This window comes from Triticum urartu, chromosome 7A (assembly GCF_056163025.1).
Source record: "Triticum urartu cultivar PI428250 chromosome 7A, HENAU_Tu73, whole genome shotgun sequence".
NCBI classification, from domain to species: Eukaryota; Viridiplantae; Streptophyta; class Magnoliopsida; order Poales; family Poaceae; genus Triticum; species Triticum urartu.
Window position 1 is genome coordinate 97,017,018 of NC_141879.1, and position 18,771 is coordinate 97,035,788.

Here is an 18,771-nt window from a genome sequence, read left to right on the forward strand (position 1 = left end):
AGTATTTTCATACTTCAAGGAAATATAAATGATATGGTTTCTCTCTCCCAGATTGTTACTACCGAGAATGGAATTCAAGAAGAGATACTTTTGGTCTTATCTTATTACCTCTCGTATCTGATAGATAACACAAAGTTATCAGTTTAGTTGGAAAAAGAAAAAGTCCAGATCAATTGTGAGGATATGATCATTGGCATACTTACCCCCGGATGATGCCTCATTTCTTCAGAATTTGAGGCTGTTCTTGATATGCCAGGTAGGTCCGGCTATCGAGTCAATAATTATATTTTGTAGTATGTGATGATACATTAATAATCACACTTGAATGTGTTACCTAAACCTGTCTTGCTTTTGTATTTCATCCTTCTTTGAACCATCCAATGACTTGTGCACTACAGATGATAAGTGTGAGGTGTACAGAAACCTGCACCTTGTATTCCTGTCTTGCTTTTGTATTATATCCCCCTTTGAACCATCCGACGACTTGTGCACTACAAATGAGAAGTGTGAGGTGTACAGAGACCTGCACTTCATATTTCTTACATTCCTGTTTTATTTAATGTTTGAGCCTCTTTATATTGCTTACATCTGTGATTTATCTAATCTCTGAGCAAGTGTGACTGTGTATAATTGAGTTAATAGGCCTAGTTGTTTGAAGAAGCAATTTGCATTCCAGATTTTAGGATTGTACTAATTCTTCTATCCATTTTGATTTGCCCCTGCCATTGTAGAAGTATGAGTGGGTTGACTTTTCTTGATGTGTATTTTACACAACGAGCAACTACCTTGCGCCGTCTTCCAGCTGCCAACAATCCAATGACCCTGCATAAGGACCCTGCATCAGGTCAGAAAAAATATTCAATAATTATTTCTTATGCAGGGTCATTGGATTGTTGGCTTCAGACATACTGTACTGTTGGGCTTCAAGCATACTTCAGTTCTAAACTTATTCCCTTTTCCCTTCATTTTTCTAAGACTGTACTGTTGGGCATTAAGTAGGAGTAGGTACTTATACTAAGGAGCAGATATGTATGACATGTTAATTTCACTTATTTTTGGAACGAAGATCTCACTTCATTTATATTAGTCCTTGACGTCTGTGTTCTTTATCGTGCAAAATTGTTCCTTTCTGGGTAGATGAAAGTGCAGATTCCACCAAAGGAAGATTTAGTAGGCTTTCTGTTACATGTTGCTAAAAGCAAATGAATCGAATTCTTTCTATTTTGGTTCAGGACAATTTGATTTTTGGAGGACAAAGGTTAGACAAGGATGAGAATGGGATACCAGATTACAGCGATGGAGGCTCGGACATGGATCTGCTCATGCTCTCAGCGGGAATACTGGATGTTCTCGAAGCTTTGCCATACACACGTGCTACTTTTGGCACTTGCGTGGGCTCCAGTTTGTGTCAATGCAATTTGCATCTGTCAGCGGACTATGGCGATCAGGCTTGGTTATTGGCCTCCAGGTATGTTTGTGTATGAATGTCACAAAATTGTTATGCAGAAAATAAGTCTGTAGTACATTTCATAGATACAAGTGATCTTGTTCAGTTTAGTCAGAGCACATGCAAATAAGTAGTTCCCTAGGGTGGAGGCCTTCCACTTGCTTTTGCTAGCTGTATGAAATAGACTAAACCTGAACCTAACTACGATTGGATGTCTAAGCTGAATTGTTGCATCCGTAGACATGGAATTATGGATCAATTTTAGTTCTCAAGAACTACATACTTATGGTCCTATGTAATCCCAATTTATTCAGGCAAGCATCCCAAAAGTTCACTAATGAACAAAGCAACATCACACAGAATCTAAGTTTTAGGCCAGGTTACTGTAATGTATTTTTAAAGATGTACATTAGAGAAATTGTTTAGCCAACAATCCAATTAAACTTACATGCAGCTATATATATATATATATATTTACTAATCAATCTTTTCCCTTCTCTCTATCTAATTTTAACATTGCACAATGATGTATTCCCTGTTTGTAGCTTACACTGAAATCTAAGCTCGTGTGCATGTATGTATTATGAACCAGCCCTGTCCATTGCCTTACTGGATACATAAGTCTCTCCATTGCTGTTGTCGGATGGGTTTACGTTTGATGTTATTTTCTGTCTTGGTTAGGAACCAGGTGCTATAATGCACCAATGCTGCTTTCTGATGATGACGGCAATGCCAAACGCACCATCACCTGAGGTAGCTCATGTCTATATCTCATTTACTTATCATGATATGTACCTGGAAGTTATTCATATTGGTTTCTTAGGATCGCCTTCAAGAGCATGCTGAAGAATCACAACAAAAACTCCCCCAGTGATAGTGCCACTCCATGAGACATCCATATCAAACTGAAACTCAATTTCCTCGCATTAGCCAAAGCATGCCATCACATATTCTTTGCTGTTGTTTTGGAACTATTTCAGTATGGGTGAGTTCTTTTTTTAAGTGTACTCTATATGTTGGTGACTTATTTCTTAAATTGATTGTTCTTTTACAAAATTGAGCAAAAAGAAAAGAACAAGGAAAAATTGTTTAGCTAGATAGGCAAAGCCGCTGATGTTTACTTGTTGTTTGTTCTAGACCCTTGATGGGCCATGCTTTTCTCTGCTTTTTGCGTTCCTGGACTGTAAGAAATCTTGCGGATGTGCTCTCTATTTTCCTGTTACTTTCTCCCCCACTCACATTTAAATTTGCTAATATATTAGTTTTCAAACATGACGTATACATATCCAAGGATGAAGAGAAGAAGAAGAATTGGGATTGTCAATTGTGTATTTGCAATTGTACAGATCTGAGGTGCTATACTTATCTGCATTTAAATTTGCCTTTTCTTGGAACTATTGGCATGTAGAGGAGGCTGTGTTTTATTTGGTGGTCTGTTAGGCACATAAGTAACTGATTTTGCCTTTTTCACAAAACAAGCTGAGCTTCTGGTGTATATGGGCCCAGCTCCATGTTTTTATTGCCAAAAAAATCAAGTACAATGTTAAATGTGCTGGTTCACATGCCAATTGGTCCTGTTCTTGAGGCCTTAATCTTACTACCCTATCGAATATTCCTTTTATGACAATTCATAGGTCTATGCGATTGGCGGGGATGGAACCATGAGAGGAGCAGTGGCGATATTCAAAGAGTTTAAACGGCATGGTTTGAGGATATCCATTACATGGATCCCAAAAACTGTGGACATTGGCATCATAGACAGGTCGTTTGTGTTTCAAACTGCAGTGGAGATTACTCAGCATGCGATCAACTGGCACATGTGGAGGCTGTGAGCGCTGTGAATGGCATTGGTCTTGTCAAACTTACGAGAAGGAGCACATGACACATTACTCTTCATGCCACCCTGAGCAGCCGAGATGTTGACTTCTGTGAATCTTGAGATTGATTTCCACGTTGAAGGGAAGGGAAGCCTGTTTGAGTTCCTGTATGGAAGGATAAAGAAGAAGGGGCATATGTTGTGGTTGTTGTTGCTGAATGCGCTGATCAGGAGTTAATACCCCGGACTGATGACCCAACAGAGTTAACTTAATCTGAACCTCCTCTGTTTCCGCTATATATCCCTATTTTTCTGAACTTAACAATCGAACAGCATTATATATTAGATCAGCACACAAGTGAACTGGAAATCATTTTATTCAGATTGTTGGTACCCTCAGTGTAAAATTATTCCTTATTGGTTGGGGATTTGGAGACGTAGTATCTGGTTGATGAAGGATTTTTTTATCTCCTAAGCTCCACACATTCTCTTCCATCTAACACAACCGGCACGGTCAAGTGGTGTAGCAGTTGACGGTCGACAGCTAAAATCAAGGCACCGCCTTAATTTAGGCGGAAAGACCACAGCTCTTCCATCTACACCAGGTTTGTTTGTTTCAGCCCTAACATGTTTAGTCATATAGTTGTCGACAAACCCTGACATGATTCTGCTACAACACAGAAGGATTGGGAAAATATTAAATTTGGTGTTGAAGACGGTGTTGATTTCTATGATGTTTCGTTCGTGAAGGATGCCAATGTTATTCATGAACTCAAGGACCTCCGGAAAAGTAATGCTTCTGTCATCTATGGAAGTCTTGGAAATCTATAATGGGAGTTTACTCAATATTTAATTTGTTATTTTAATATCCAGGTGCTAATGCGGATATACATTTCATTCTTGAAATTGAGAGGGCTGATTCAACTCCAAACCTGTGGTCAATTATTGCTGCTTCGGATGGGGTAAGGCCCTTAACATTGCATGTACTGTTAGTTCATTCATGTTAAATCAAGTAGCAACTCCTTCCCACATGGAAATTACCTTAGGTCGCCTGTTTCATGAGAACTAAGGTCAAGAAATGATTTATTAAGGAGCTTTGGTTGTAACTGAAATTCACTGCAAAACTGCATATGGAAACATACAATATTTTTCTCTCTCTTAACTCACCTCAAAGTAAAGGACTTCTGGAGATAAAATTATTGATTGGTAGGGCCTCGGTTTATTAACTATTATATATTTTTAGAAGCTGAAACCCAAATCATATGTTGTTTCTTCTTTGGGATGAAACAGATCATACGTGTGGCGTCGACTAAGACCGTAGTCTGATCATACAAGGCCTTATTGATTGTTGATTCTACTTCCATAGTCCGATATATTCGAGGGGCAGCCAAGATCAGGCAAGAGGACGATGTTTTGATTGTTTCGACAGAAATTCTACCGGCTGAAGCTCAAAGACCGAAGCCCCTATCCCAGTGTTGAAAACTTCAATCAACCCGTAGCTAAAGCTAGAATCAAGTAGAGGAGTGGCTACTCTAAAAACTCTTGTTCTGATCACTTCCAGGTAATTGGCTAGGAGTCGTATCGTCCCTTTCCAGCTATGACGGATGGTATAATGCATACTAATGAGGATAGATGATTTATGTTGATGAACTATTTTAGATAGTGACAACGAAGTGTTATTCTATGGATAGCCTTCAGATGTTCTTTTGCATTTTTCCTGTGCAAAGATATATATTAACGAACAAACAGTGCGTACATGTTACCCTTTTGTCGGCGAAGCGTATTAGCATGCCTAGCTGCCAAGTATAAATAGTATGTGCATCACTCAGTAATAGAGCATCCTGGTGAAATATAGTATCACAGAAAAATAAATGCTGATGTGTGCTGATACGTTGCTAAACCTACATGATATGGACTCACTTCTCTTTATTAATTGTTGGTTTACTTCGATGCCCTGCAATGGCACTCCTAGGAATGTTAGAGCAACTCCAACACGCCGACCCAAACTGTCCACGTGTGTTTGTTTGGATCGTAACTCACACAATTCGCGGCGTCCGTGCGCGACCCATTTCAGACCCAAATTCGGGCCGGATTTGCGTCGGCGCGGACACAGAGCATATGCGTGCGACGTCCGCCCTTGTCCAGCCCCTTGGACCACCAGTCTATGGCACATCCACCCCAATTTCCCTTCCTTTCCCAGGAAACCTCCTGCTCGCTTGCTCCCCTGGCCGCTTGCCATGGGTGATTCGCCTCCACCATGAACATGCCCTACACTGTCTGCAAAAAGGTGGCGCCGCCAAGAAGGTGCTGATGTACGCGCGACGGGTCGTTCCACCAAGAGGGCTGGCCGCCGGCATGAACTATGGGCACTGGCATGGCCGCTGGTATGAATTCAATGGAAAATAAGTATTTATTAAGTTGGTTCTTCATCAATCTCATATGCATGGTTTAAATACTTGCTCACTCCTGCCTTTTGCGTCATGGGTGTCACGAGTCATTTAGCATGAACAAAGGGCAAGCATATGCTTTCGCCTTCAAATGCACTTCCAAGGGACTGAGCCTGATCATCTACTCAATATAAGCAAGTTGCAAGAGCCTCTTATTATATAACTTAATATTAGTATAAATGCCTACCAAGACTTCTGTATTTATCATCCTTTTGGATCTTTTGCAATCCCCTAAGACCATCATGTGCATTTAACTATCGGTTATTTGTTGCTTAGACTGTTGTATGATATGCTTTTGAAACAGCCATAATAAAAAAAAAATATGCTCACTCTTACAATACTTGGCTTACACTCGGCCTTTGCGCCATTGGCGCAACGGGTCATCTAGTTGTGACAAAACCCGGTATCATCAAGGATGTGGTGGGCTCCTACTTCTATGACAAAAAATCATGACAGAAAATGGGCTATTCGTCCTGGGCGGGCCGGAGACGCAGCTGCATGACATTCTTTGGGCCGTCCATGACGGAAAAAACCATGGTAGAAGCGAGGGCGAGGAAAATTTCGGGGAGTACACGGTTACGGTGGGAGGTCGGGGGCCGAGCGATGCGTGTTTCTCTCGTACACGTACGCACGTGTGTGCGAGGCGTTGGCTCTAACTGAACCCGAGCGAGGCGTTGGGCTCTAACTGAACCCGAGCGATTGCACTGCAGGCTACGCGTTACTGAACCCGAGCGAGCGATCGATGGCTGTTAACTGAACCCGATCGAGCGATTCCTTCGCTACTACTGCTAACTGAAGCCGATCGATGCTGCCTCTGGATGAACAGTGAGTATTGCGGGGGGTTGGATGAACAGTTCCCGATGGGGTGGATGAACAAGACCCCGTGGTATTGCCTCTGGATGAACAGGACCTCGATCGATCGAGCCGGTTGGGGCTGAATGAACAGGACCCCGTGGAGGGCTGGATGAACAGGACCACCCCGTGGAGGGCAGGATGAACAGTAGACGGTGGAGGCTAGGATAAACAGTAGCCCGTGGAGGGGTGGTTGAACAGGAGCCCGTGGAGAGGGTTGGTTGAACAGTAGCCGGTGGAGTAGCGCGCGGTGGAGGCTGGATGAACAGGAGCCCGTGGATGAACAGTCGCAGATGGAGGCTGGAGGAGGTCGATGGTGGATGAACAGTAGCTCGTGGAGGCTGGAGGGGGTCGACGGTGGAGATGAACAGTATCCCGTGGAGTCCCGTTTTGCGGTACGCCACACCCCTCCCGATGAACAGGACCCCCGTTTCGACCGTAGGAGGTCCATTTCCTCCGTTTTGCGGTACGCCACACCCCTTCCGATCAACAGGACCCCCGTTTCGACCGTAGGAGGTCCGTTTCCTCCGTTTTGCGGTACGCCACACCCCTCCCGATCAACAGGACCCCCGTTTCGACCTTAGGAGGTCCGTTTCCTCCGTTTTGCGGTACGCCAGACCCCTCCCGATGAACAGGATCCCGTTTCGAACGTGGCCGGTCGAACACAAGGTCGTTTCCTCCGTTCTGCGGTACGCCAGGCCTCGTTTCCATCGCCTGTTCCGTCCAAGCCCTCCCTATGAACACGACGCATTCCGTTGCCTCCCCATGAACACGACGCATTCCGTTGCCTCCCCATGAACACGACGTATTCCGTTGCCTCCCCATGAACACGACGACGACGCTGTTTCTCCGTTCCGACCCAGCCATGTACACGAGCCCTGGCCGTACGTATGCGCGAGTAGGCATTCGAGACCCTGCCCGTATGTACGTACGTGGCCGTATTTTCTTTCTTGCACCCTTGCCGCTGTACGTACGTGTACATGCTACGTGCATGCCTCTACATCGACCAGTATATATGTACGTACACGTTCGCGACCAGAATGACAGCGCTACATACGCTTTGACCAGGTGGGTCCCGACTGTCAGGCACTTCCTTGCCTGCGAAGATGTAGCTGGTGGGTCCCAGCAGTCAGGGGGGCGAATCGTTTTGGTTTTTTTTTGCCCGGACGCACTTCCTTGCGTGTAAAGATGTAGCTGGTGGGTCCCAACAGTCAGGGGGGCGAATCATTTTTTTGCCCGGACGCACTTCCTTGCGTGTGAAGGTGTAGCTGGTGGGTCCCAGCAGTCAGGGGTGAAATGTTTTTTTCACGAAATACGGTGGCCTGTCCGGTGGGTCCCTGCTGTCAGGTGGAGGAACCATTATTTTCCGCGTAATAAGGAGGCATTTCCTTGCTGCCGCCGTGGACCCAGCTGTCAGCCTCTCCACATACAGTCCACGTCCGATGGAAGTCGTTTCTTGACCACGTTGACCACGCCGCGCCGGGAGCACCAGGGCGGTGGACGACGGCGAGGCCTAGAAAGGGGATGACGCGGAGCCGGTGAAGACGCGGCAGTGGATGCCCACGCGGAGAGGAGTATGAGGGTTCACTCGTTCGGCTGCGGTGTGAGGCTACCATCGCCGCGGGGCCTCGCCAGCGGTGGGAATAGTAGGGGCGGTGGGGCCTCCGCGGCAGCACATCTGGCCACGGGAGGCAGGAGCAGGCGGCACGACTGGCGCTACTTTGGGCGGCTGGAGCAAGAAGACCAGAGATTGAAGAAGCACTACGGCCGTTGGATGGACATCGTACGGTCACTGCAGCTAGAATCGTTTATATTGACTAAGTTGACAAAGCCCTTGGTACGTCAACTTAGTAGACCCACAGGTCAGCTTCCGAAACGGTGCGCCCCAGATGTCAGGGGGAGGAATCATTTTTTGGGCGGGTGAAGCTAGAATATCCGAGATTGAAGAAGAAGCACGCCATCCGTTGGATGGAAATCCAACGGCCACTGCTGCTAGAACCGTGTGTTGACTATAAGTTAACAAAGCCTTGCATACACGTCAACTCTGTTTTTTAGGGGACGCGTCAACTTAGTAAGGCCAGAAGTGTGTGGCAGAGAACTTATAGCCCATTTGAGATTTGTAAGAATGTGTAGCCCATTTTTGAATTCTAATAGAATTTACTACAACCCATTTACAGTTTGTTAAAAGTGCAGCCCATTTCAACCAACCGTTCAAAACAGAATTCAATAAAATTTCCCACATTTTGATGGGATCCGAAATATTTTTATCCCAAAATTTCTAGTATTAAATACAATTTCAATATAAATTTATATACGTAAAAATCCAATGAAACATTGCGCTCGCAACAATTAATGAAATTAAAATTTTCAATATCCAAAAATAATATTTTATAAAGTACTCACGTTTTTGGTGCATTTTTTATAGTTACTGCCCAGTTTTTATAATTACATCCCATTTATTATTTCTTAAAGCTCATTTTCTTGTTAAGCCTAATGCATCCCTCCTAGGAAAGATTTGCAGCCCAGCGGGGCGGAGAATAACAACTTGACCTTGCCTGGGTATTCCTAAAAAAAGTATAGCTGGGCTAGCCATTTTCAGCTTGAAAAAAATTAATATCTGGACTGGATATCTGGCCTGGGCTAGACGGGCCACAGCCCGCCCAGTTAATACCTGCAGCGATGTTTTCGTTGTTTTTCAGAGGAGAAAAATTAATATCTGGGCTAAACATCGAAAAACTCTGCAGTGCTCACACCTCAAAAACACAAATACTGCTCGAGCTGCTTGGTCCCAGCTGTCGGCCGCTTCTTATGCAATTCTCTCGTTTATTGACTACTACATAGGTTGACAATGGTGTGGGACCGTGATGTCAGGAAACCAGGGGGAAGCAAAATAAATTACTCCAGCGAGCACTTCCACCTCTGCCTCGTTGTCTCCCGTGTAAACCCCTTTCCTCCCTTTTTTTTGCTCGGGCAAGGACCAATGCATGCAGCACGTCCATGCGGTTATTAGGCAAGAAATAAAAGCGCTTTGCATGCTATGAATTACAATGGCCTGCATGGGTAGCTAATAAGGCATCCTCTTAACTGCTGTGATTAAATGTTGTGTTTAGAAGAGAGAGATATTCTTTTTTTCCACCAATCTGCTTGCACCTAGGTCGTGATGCACCTTTTAATACGACTTATTCACCTAGACGGAGGGAGTATAGTTTTATACATATATATATATATAATAAGGAGGCACTTGCGTACGTGAGGCTATGGACCTGGTGGTTCCCCATTGTCATCCTCTTCAAGTAAAGTCATCTCCTCGCCCGCGCGCGCTTTCCACCCGAAACAGTCAGCGCCGCCCGCCCCACTTCCCGGTGCAGGCGATTGCTCCGCCTTCAAACGACACAAGTGTTGTCCGTCCATCCATCTGCTGCCCACATTAATGATACGTGGTTGCCGAGGCGGCTACTCCGGCACCACACGTCCGTCCCTCCGCCCGCCCACCATTGCTATATAAACTGCTGCGCCGGCCATAGCCGCAGTCATCCGCATCTGTTCCCTTTCTTCTGTCCACACCACTACTGCCCACCATGGCTTCCTCGCGCTCCAGCGCTCTTCGGGACGGGCGGACGAAGGACCACAAGAAGATGGCAGCCATTGCTGCCGACCGGCTGGCCGGCGGGCAGCCAGAGGACGACGACGTCCCAATGGAGAACATGGTAGTCGACGATCCGGCGCCAACCCCCTCCTCCGCGCCATCCTCGTCGGTGCATTGCACCATGACCATCGGCGAGGCCCGTGCCCAATATATAGACAGTGTGAGGCAGATGCGTCAGGAGCAGTTCCGGGAGGCGCAGGCCGACACCGCCTACAAGCACCATCTGCTCCAGGAGCACCTGCAGGCGGAGGAGCAGATCGCCGCGGAGCGGGCGGAGTAGGAGGCGCTGCTCGACTCGTACCGCTCCGCCCGCAAGGGCCGCCTCGAGCACTGGCGGTACTGCATGCGGGTGGCGGAGGCTGCGGCCGCCTACAAAGAGGCTAGCAAAGAGGGCGATGAAGCGGGCGAGGCGCTGTTTGGCGAGACCGAGGACGAGGCAGAGGACAATGCCGGCTCCGACGAGTCCCCGCTCCGCTGGCGTCGATGAGGCCCTGCTCCACCGAGGCCCCGCGGCGCCAACAACAAGGTAGAGGACAATCCCGGCTCCGACGAGTCCCCGCTCCGCTGGCGTCGACGAGGCCCTGCTCCGCCGAGGCCCCCGGCGCCAACAACGAGGCAGAGGACACTGCCGGCTCCGCCGAGGCCCCGCCCCGCCAACAACGAGGCAGAGGACATCGCCGGCTCAGCCGAGGCCCCACCCTGCCGGCAACGCGGGGGAGGATTTCCACCGCTCCGCTAAGGCGCCGTCCGCCGGCAACGAGACAAAGGACATCGCCGACTCCGCTGAGGCCCCGCCCCGCTGCCAACGAGGCCGCGCCACACAGAAAACGAGGAAGAGTAGAACACGGTAGGTCGCCACCGCTCGGGTCCAAGTAAGGCCACCGCTGCTACCCTCCTGTTGAAGCCAAGCTAGGCGGGTTGACCATTGACGGCCGGTTAGCTTCTTGGTGGCAACGTGGAGTCGGGGAGTTCTGCTGGAGAATAACGCTACTTCTACTTAACTGCTGGTGCAGTTGGCTGACTGACACGTGGGCCCAATAGGCCACATGTCAGTTACGCAACTGCACCTGCAGTTAAGTCACTGAAGCTTCTATTCGGCTCAGCGGGACACAGGTGGGTAGCTTCGGTTAATTAATTATACCTCCAGCGCACCCCTTTTTAGTTGAAGAATGTATGAAATGTAATGAAATCTGGCATGTTTATATGAAATCCGACCGTGTATGAATGAATTTATTTCGATTAGTTCGAATTCCTGTATCACTGGCATTGGATGAACATGCAAAACAATACGTACTAGCATTATTCCCAGGGTGATCACCTCGTTTGCAGCAGTTTCACATGTACTCCCTCCGGTCCTTTCTAGTCTGCATACAAATTTTGTCTGCAGTCAAAGTATCTCTACTTTGACCAATCTTATACAAAAAAAGTATGCACTTTCACAATGTGCGAAGTAAAAAGGAACAGAAGGAGTACAAAGAGTTTGAGCAGCTTTTTAGCGTTTCTGTACATTGCAATCAAACACACAGGCCTGGCAATTCATAGAGAACATTCAAAACAATCGATGATTATGCATCTCAGCGACTCACATGTCAGAGGCAATATTTGCTTCACAACTAAAGAATAAAAAAATTATCGACGCTGCTGACAGCAAAGGGCGTCCCATTCGAAAATATCAATAGCATGTCTTGCTAAAATCAATGAGCAAAATTTGACAAGGTTGTCCCATTCCAAAATATCAAATGCCTATGATTGTGGAATGGGCAGGGTTTGCCATCAGTTCGGACATTGACATGGCACCTCGTGCTAAATAAACCAGCTGTTCTTTTTGTGCAGTTCCACCAAAATCAACCAAATTCGCGCGTAGCTTGTATGATTTCGCCCTTATATGTTGCAACGCCTTGAACTTATCGGCACCTCCTTTCTTGTGGTGGAAATGAATGATTAGATGTATTCATGAACATTTTGTGCAGTTCCCATTGAAATCAAGCTGAGCACCCATGTTTGCACAAATACAAAAAAGTGATTAGTATAGAGCAAACTGTACTATGAATTGACAGTTTCAACAGGCACATACATGGTCCATGTAGAGCACACTTTTAGAAAAATGGAACTCACCAGAAAGAATCCTAGAACAACATTGTACTCGCGCATCACAGCAAAAAAATGGAGATTTTGTCAGTCCTTCTGAGCTGAAGTTAGTTTGGTCTTGTGGGGAGTAATGTAACCATCCTTCAACTGCTCCTTCTGATGATAAGATAGACAGGGGCTTTTTCATCCTGGCATAATCAGAACTAGTCACTTCACGTACTCCATATTCTTCTTCAGGGGAAGATGATCCTGTTGTGCAAAGACAGGAGGACTGCTAAATGCTAGCATCACTGTTTGCTCGAAAAAAGGAAAGGAAATATTTAAAACAACACAGATGAAGCACTTCTCAAGGACAATACCACTTTTTCATGACAGTATCTAAACATTAGCACAACACCAATAGAGATGACAAAGCTCAATCATATGGATGAAATCAGTGGGCGAGTACCAACCTTTGTCAGGAGGCTTATTGTGTAGAGCATACAGATGAAGCAATTCTCCGGAACCATCTGTTGCTATCTACGGTGGTCGCCATGCTTACTATATACTCCTCGATTAGTTTAATGTTTCCAACATCTTCTTGTGCAGTTCCACTAAAATATATGGTATCTTCAAAGGAGATCCTTGTTTGCACAAGTAGAGATAATGAAATATTACATTAAGAGTGGCATCAAATCAGTGGCAAAACAATTGCTCGTTCTAGCCATAGCAATAAATTAAGATGCAAAACTATATCATTACTTGTGTCATCACAGTTCCAGTGCTTCATTACAGCACCGGGAGTTGATTTTTGTTTTTATTCCCCTTCATCACTTGGTTCAATAACAAACAAGCTTCTCCTTCAATGTAAGATTTGGCATGTCAATTAGGGAGCACAAGTATAGTACTAAACTTAAATTTCTGATGAAAGTGGCAAAATATAGGCCAGCAGTTGTGAAATATCCTTATCTTACCTCAATGGGATATTACGGTGCACATACAGATTGGAAGTCTTGTCTCCATTTGTGCAGTTCACTAAAATCAAGCAACATTATCGTACAAGTAGCACAATATATGAATGCACACTGCAGAATCATGTGAAAGAAGGCTAGTACTGACCTCTCATGATGCGGAATTCAAACAACTCACAAGAAGAAGATCTGAACCAAATTCGCCTTAACGGATAGGAAGTAAGATCTCCTCTTGTGCAGTTCCACTAAGATCAAGCAATCAAGCAACATTGTCGGTGTGACATTTTGGTTGAACTGTACAAAACACTCTTAAAACAAAAGTGTTTTGTGCAGTGCAACAAAAGGTCACAATGGCAATGAGGTGAAGCAGATAACCCTGTTTACACAGTGGTGCAAAGGAAACAATTAGTGGTCAATAACGGTGGATGACACAGAAGCCAACAAAAAGAAGCATCTACCTTATCTAAATGGGAAAGAAAGCAAGACAGTAGCATTTCTCAAACGGTGGCATTGATTAATATTAACATAGAGATTATATTAACAATAAAAAAATTTAAACATGTAATTTGCTTTTAACTGTGGCATTGCATCAATTTTCCATCGGCATTATTAGAGGGTGTTTGTTTACAGGGACATTTTGATGTAGGGACTAAAAAAACTCCGTGTCAGTCCCATCTAACCCAAACAGGAGGGACTTTTAGGGACTAAAAGTGGGCATTTGGGACTAAAGAAGGAAGACCCCGAGGGAGTCTTTTTAGGATTTTTTCCAACAGTTGCCCCTGCCACGCATCGCACCTTGTCTCTATTAGTTCATTACTAGGGGTAACATGGTCTTTTAGCATGTCATTTAATAACCTATAGTCCATGTTTAGTCCCTGGAACCCAGCAGGTAGGGACTAGGGAGTTTTTAACCAAACAGGGCCTTAGATTAACAACAGCTAATGAGTTGCACCGGACAGTGGACGCACCAGCACCATGTGCATCTACCGATGTACTGTGGTCATGCACACTCTGTTGCAACAAAGAACAAACAACCAAGGAGCATATTTGTGTTGGCCCCAGTTTTGTTATCTTTAGACACCTTTCCCTATGTGAGCGCAGCAAATCTAGTCCTGCTCAAACTCTACAGCCTTGTCCCTTCCTTTCCTTTTTGAACTAGTACTTTCGCCCCTTCCTTTCCTCTTTGAACCACGTCCTAGATTTATGCGATACAACTTTCCCCACTACTTTCCCCCATTCCTTTCGTCTTTGAACCACGTCCTAGATTAATGCTATACAACTTTCCCCCTTCATTTCCTCTTTGAACCACGTCCTAGATTCATGCTATAAACAACTTTTCCCACTCCTTTCCTCTTTGAACCACGTCCTAGATTCATGGTATACATGCAGCTAGAGCAATGCATGTGGAGTAAGTAAATTATACCTTAAGGTTCTTGGGGCGTGGTTCGGTAGGCGACGGGACGGCGGCGAAGAAGAAGGGGTCGGAGGCCCTCCCGCGCCGCCGCTGGGTGGAAAGTGAATAGCTGCGCCGGTAGTCCCTCGCCGACGGCGACAGCGTTAAGCCTCCTTCCCTTTCCGGTGGACGGATCCTGCCGGCTCTTTGAGCAGTAGTGAGGGGAGAGAGAGGCCAATGAAGTCTTGTTTAGATCTGGAGAGGGCGAGAGAGTGTAAAGAGAGCAACTACAAGCGCTAAGGCTCCAGCGGGAGAGGGAGAGAGAGTGTGAAGAGAGCAACTACAAGCACTGAGGCTCCAGCTAGCATGTATATATATATTGGAGAGAGAGTGTGAAGCGTGCAAACCCTAGAAAACATTTTGACCAGTCAAAGAATCCTCGTGGCACAAATTATGCTCAAGTGTAATTATCGAACCCGAGACCTCAAGTTTGATGAGCGAACAGGCTAACCAGCTACACAACCCTCCCGTTATGTTCAACGAGAGGGAAATAACCTTTTATACATTCCTGCATTTGTGTGACAAGCATGCCGTGTTTTTTTGTGTGTGTGGGAGTCATTGGGATTTCAATCATAATCGTGTCATGTGGCTTTGGTGGTAATACTATCCACAGTGGTGCAGAAATAATGCAGCCTTAGACACCTTACCTCTCTCCACGTAGTACGTTGGGTCCCACCAGCCAGCGGTGTATCTTACCTCACACATCTCGCTACTGCTCGGGAACACTGTCCAATTGATCCCTCTGTTCGCTCACATACTATTTTAAGTGAATCCTTATTATAACATGCACACAAATCTTGGGCACTTGTATTCGACTTAAGTCAGTGTGCCACCGTATCTCGTATACTTACTACTCCCTCCGTCTAGGTGTAATAAGTCACGTTAGAAGGTGCAACGGGACCAAGGTGTGTGTGTGTGTGTGCGTGCGTGTGTGTGTGTGTGTGTTTAACACCATGTGTGTGTTAGAGAGAGCGACAGATCGACCTACTCCTACAGAGAGATGTTGTGTAGTGTACGATTTTAGCCGCGAAACTCGGTGCATCCTCTCGTTTCTGGGCGTGTCCGGTAGGGACATACGGACAGCTGCCACGCTCGCTCCTGACCAGCCTGGCCCACCCAAAGCCCCTCCATCGCCCGCGCGCGCTTCCCGCCCGATACGGTCAATGCCGATCCAAAGAATCGGTGCCGCATTCATGCCCGGGCAGAGCGGACGCGACCTCTCACTGGCGCAAGAGTGATGGTTGATTCGTCCGTCCAACTTACTACTGGGTCTATGTGATTTGACGGCTCATTGGTCTTTATTACTGAGGTGGTAGGACTGCTGGATGTCCCACGCTTTTGGCGAAAGGAGGTATACTACTACTAGATTACAATTTTCTCCATTCTTATGGCGAAGGCGTGCAAGAGCGGTGAAAACACGCAGTCTCAGTGATTACATGGCCCACCTCACACTATCACCGTGCGACACCTAACTCTTTACATAGTACTCCCTCCATTCCTAAATATTACTAGATGAGTCCCCGCGCGTTGGCGCGGAACAGCGGTATATCTCTCTGCGCAAAATTATCGATTTCATAGAACAAAAAAACTCTATAACCGCATGACAAATGTGGTAGCCAAACTAAATAAACTCCCATCATCATTTAGATCATCCCACGTAAGGAAAAAAGATCAGCCAACTCCTACTGCATAATGGGATTATATTTTTATTTTTGACATGTTAATGGGACTTAAAAGCTCACTTACATGCATGCTACCAGTGCATGCTTGCATGCAGACATGTTGATGTGATTTAAAACCCACTCACATGCATGTGGCACGGTATTTCTGCATGCTTGCATGTGGCTTAGTGCGGAGCCTCTCAACGTCTAGATCAGACGGCTATTCTGGACTGATTTACTTCATCTTACGGCTACATCAATTTTGATGACGTGGCTCAAGGAGAGGATAGAGAATTCCTAGTAGTGGGGGCTAGCTATTACTAGTAGATACTCCCTCCGTCTAGGTGTGTAAGTCACCTTACGAAAACCAAATAATCCCAAAACACTTAGGCACGATACATTAACTCCCTCCTCGTTTCTTGTTTTGTGACATATCAACCAATAAGAGATGTGAGTCGTGCATGTTTTCAATGACTTGAGACTACCAAGCATGACATGCAGTGGTTAGTTCATTGCATGCATGCTATTAATTAGCAAAAAAGACATTAAGTTTTCTTGTTTTCCTCTCCACCTTGGTTGCGGTGCACAACGTAAGATGACTTACACACCTAGACGGAGGGAGTAAGTCTTTGTAGAGATTCCACTACATACGGAACAAAATGGATGAATCTACACTTAAAATGCATCTATATACATCCGCATGTGGTTCATGGTGAAATCTCTACAAAGACTTATATTTAGGAACGGAGGAAGTACTAGTATAGTACGTACTGTAATTTATCAGCGAGATAAATTTGTACAATGCTATGAAGCTTCCAGCTTCTGTTACATGTATCTTGCGTCCAAGGTTGCCCGTTGCAACATTTCATCAAATACAAAGGAGACTAACATGCATGCTATTGCATCTCAATGATTGACAGATCATAAAAATATGTACTCCCTCCGTTCCAAAATAAGTTTCTCAACTTTGTGCAAACTTTAGTACAAAGTTGTACTACTACTAAAGTTGACACTTATTTTGGAACAGAGGCAGCTAAAGAAAAAAACGACCCATGCAGTCCCTAGCCCTTGAACCATGAACCCTGACCAGGCTTCAATTTGCTGGCAACGTTCGAGCTTCCTAATAAATGAAGTTTGCAACCTTTTGACCATCGGATCATTTTGTGCAGTTTCACCAAAATCGAGATGAGCATCCTTGTGGCAAAGAAATTGAACAAGCGTGATTAGAATAAGATTACTGGGACTAGTTGATGAGATATAAACTCATCACAAATACAGTACGTAGAAGCCAGTAGAGGTATGTGCGGGGCAAAGAAGTAGAGAAATATCCACAGGGAGTGATGTGGGCAGCTGGAGCAGTGGTGCAAGCCGGCTGTAAAGGGAGTTGTACCTGAGGGACGTAGCTCAACCTTGAGGAGGGCGGCGGGAGGCGGCAACTGCCCACGTCGCGGCAGTGAGCAAGGGACGAAGGCAACCTCACTGGCTTTGTGAGAGAGAACGGCGGGGACCCCTGATCGGGATGTGCCGATGGTGGGTTTTCGCCGTCGGCGACGGCCACCGCATCTACACTAAGCATCCACCCCTTCCCCAAGAGGACGTGATCCGCCGGGATGTTAGAGATGTGGCCACAGTCGTTTTGTACGAGAGGGTGTGAAGAGAGCAACCCCGGCAAGCAACCATGTAGGCTGGCCCGTCCTGACTATGTATATAGTGGAGCGGTTTCCTTTTCTCTCCATATGAACCTATCATATTGCGTACGTGCCACTGAAGAAAAAAACTTTATTTATAAATGACGCGGCACCTACTACTCGTTCTCCTATAACCTTGCGCCTGGCATCTCCAAAATATTAACCTTGCGATTGGCTCTTCGCCTCTTCGGGAAGTCGAGAAATAATGGTAGTGCAGTATATATCGTTCTGGCTATATGAAACCGAATGAATTGCTGCACGTCCACCACATGGGCGAGGGTCGAGGGGCAAGGGAGAGTGCTACATACGGAGCAAAATGAGTGAATCTACACTCTAAAATACGTCTATATACATCAGTGTTTGGAGTATGTACTAGTAGTTCATATTGAAATCTACTAAAGGACATATATATATTCCAAACAATATGATATAATCTCTATAACCAAGGTAGTAGGGACGAGGAGTAAACGGAGGGAGTAGTAAATTTTTCTTCTCGTCCTGCGAGCCACAGCGCGCATGGGCGAGGGAGCTGGCGTAAGGCATAGTAAGCAAGCTTCACCTCATCCTGCGAGCCACCGCGCCCGTGGGCGGGGGAGACGGCGTACTAAGCAAGCTTCTCCTCGTTCTGTGAGTTGACGGAACACATCAAAAGTACTCCAGTGTATAGAGCCTTGCCTCTAAGGTAGGCCCCACATGGTTTGCCTCTTTTTTAACATAACACGT

General features: G+C 45.8%; 1 protein-coding gene across 1 annotated transcript; it reads left to right on the forward strand.

The window, feature by feature from the left end:
- The first annotated feature begins 273 nt into the window (after positions 1-273).
- On the forward strand, positions 274-3,279 carry LOC147958207 (uncharacterized). The gene is made up of 4 exons (XM_087536759.1): positions 274-827; positions 1,229-1,448; positions 2,129-2,200; positions 3,082-3,279. The coding sequence occupies exons 1-4, from the start codon at positions 736-738 to the stop codon at positions 3,277-3,279; spliced, it is 582 nt and encodes a 193-aa protein (XP_087392885.1). The 5' UTR covers positions 274-735.
- The last annotated feature ends 15,492 nt before the right edge of the window (positions 3,280-18,771 follow it).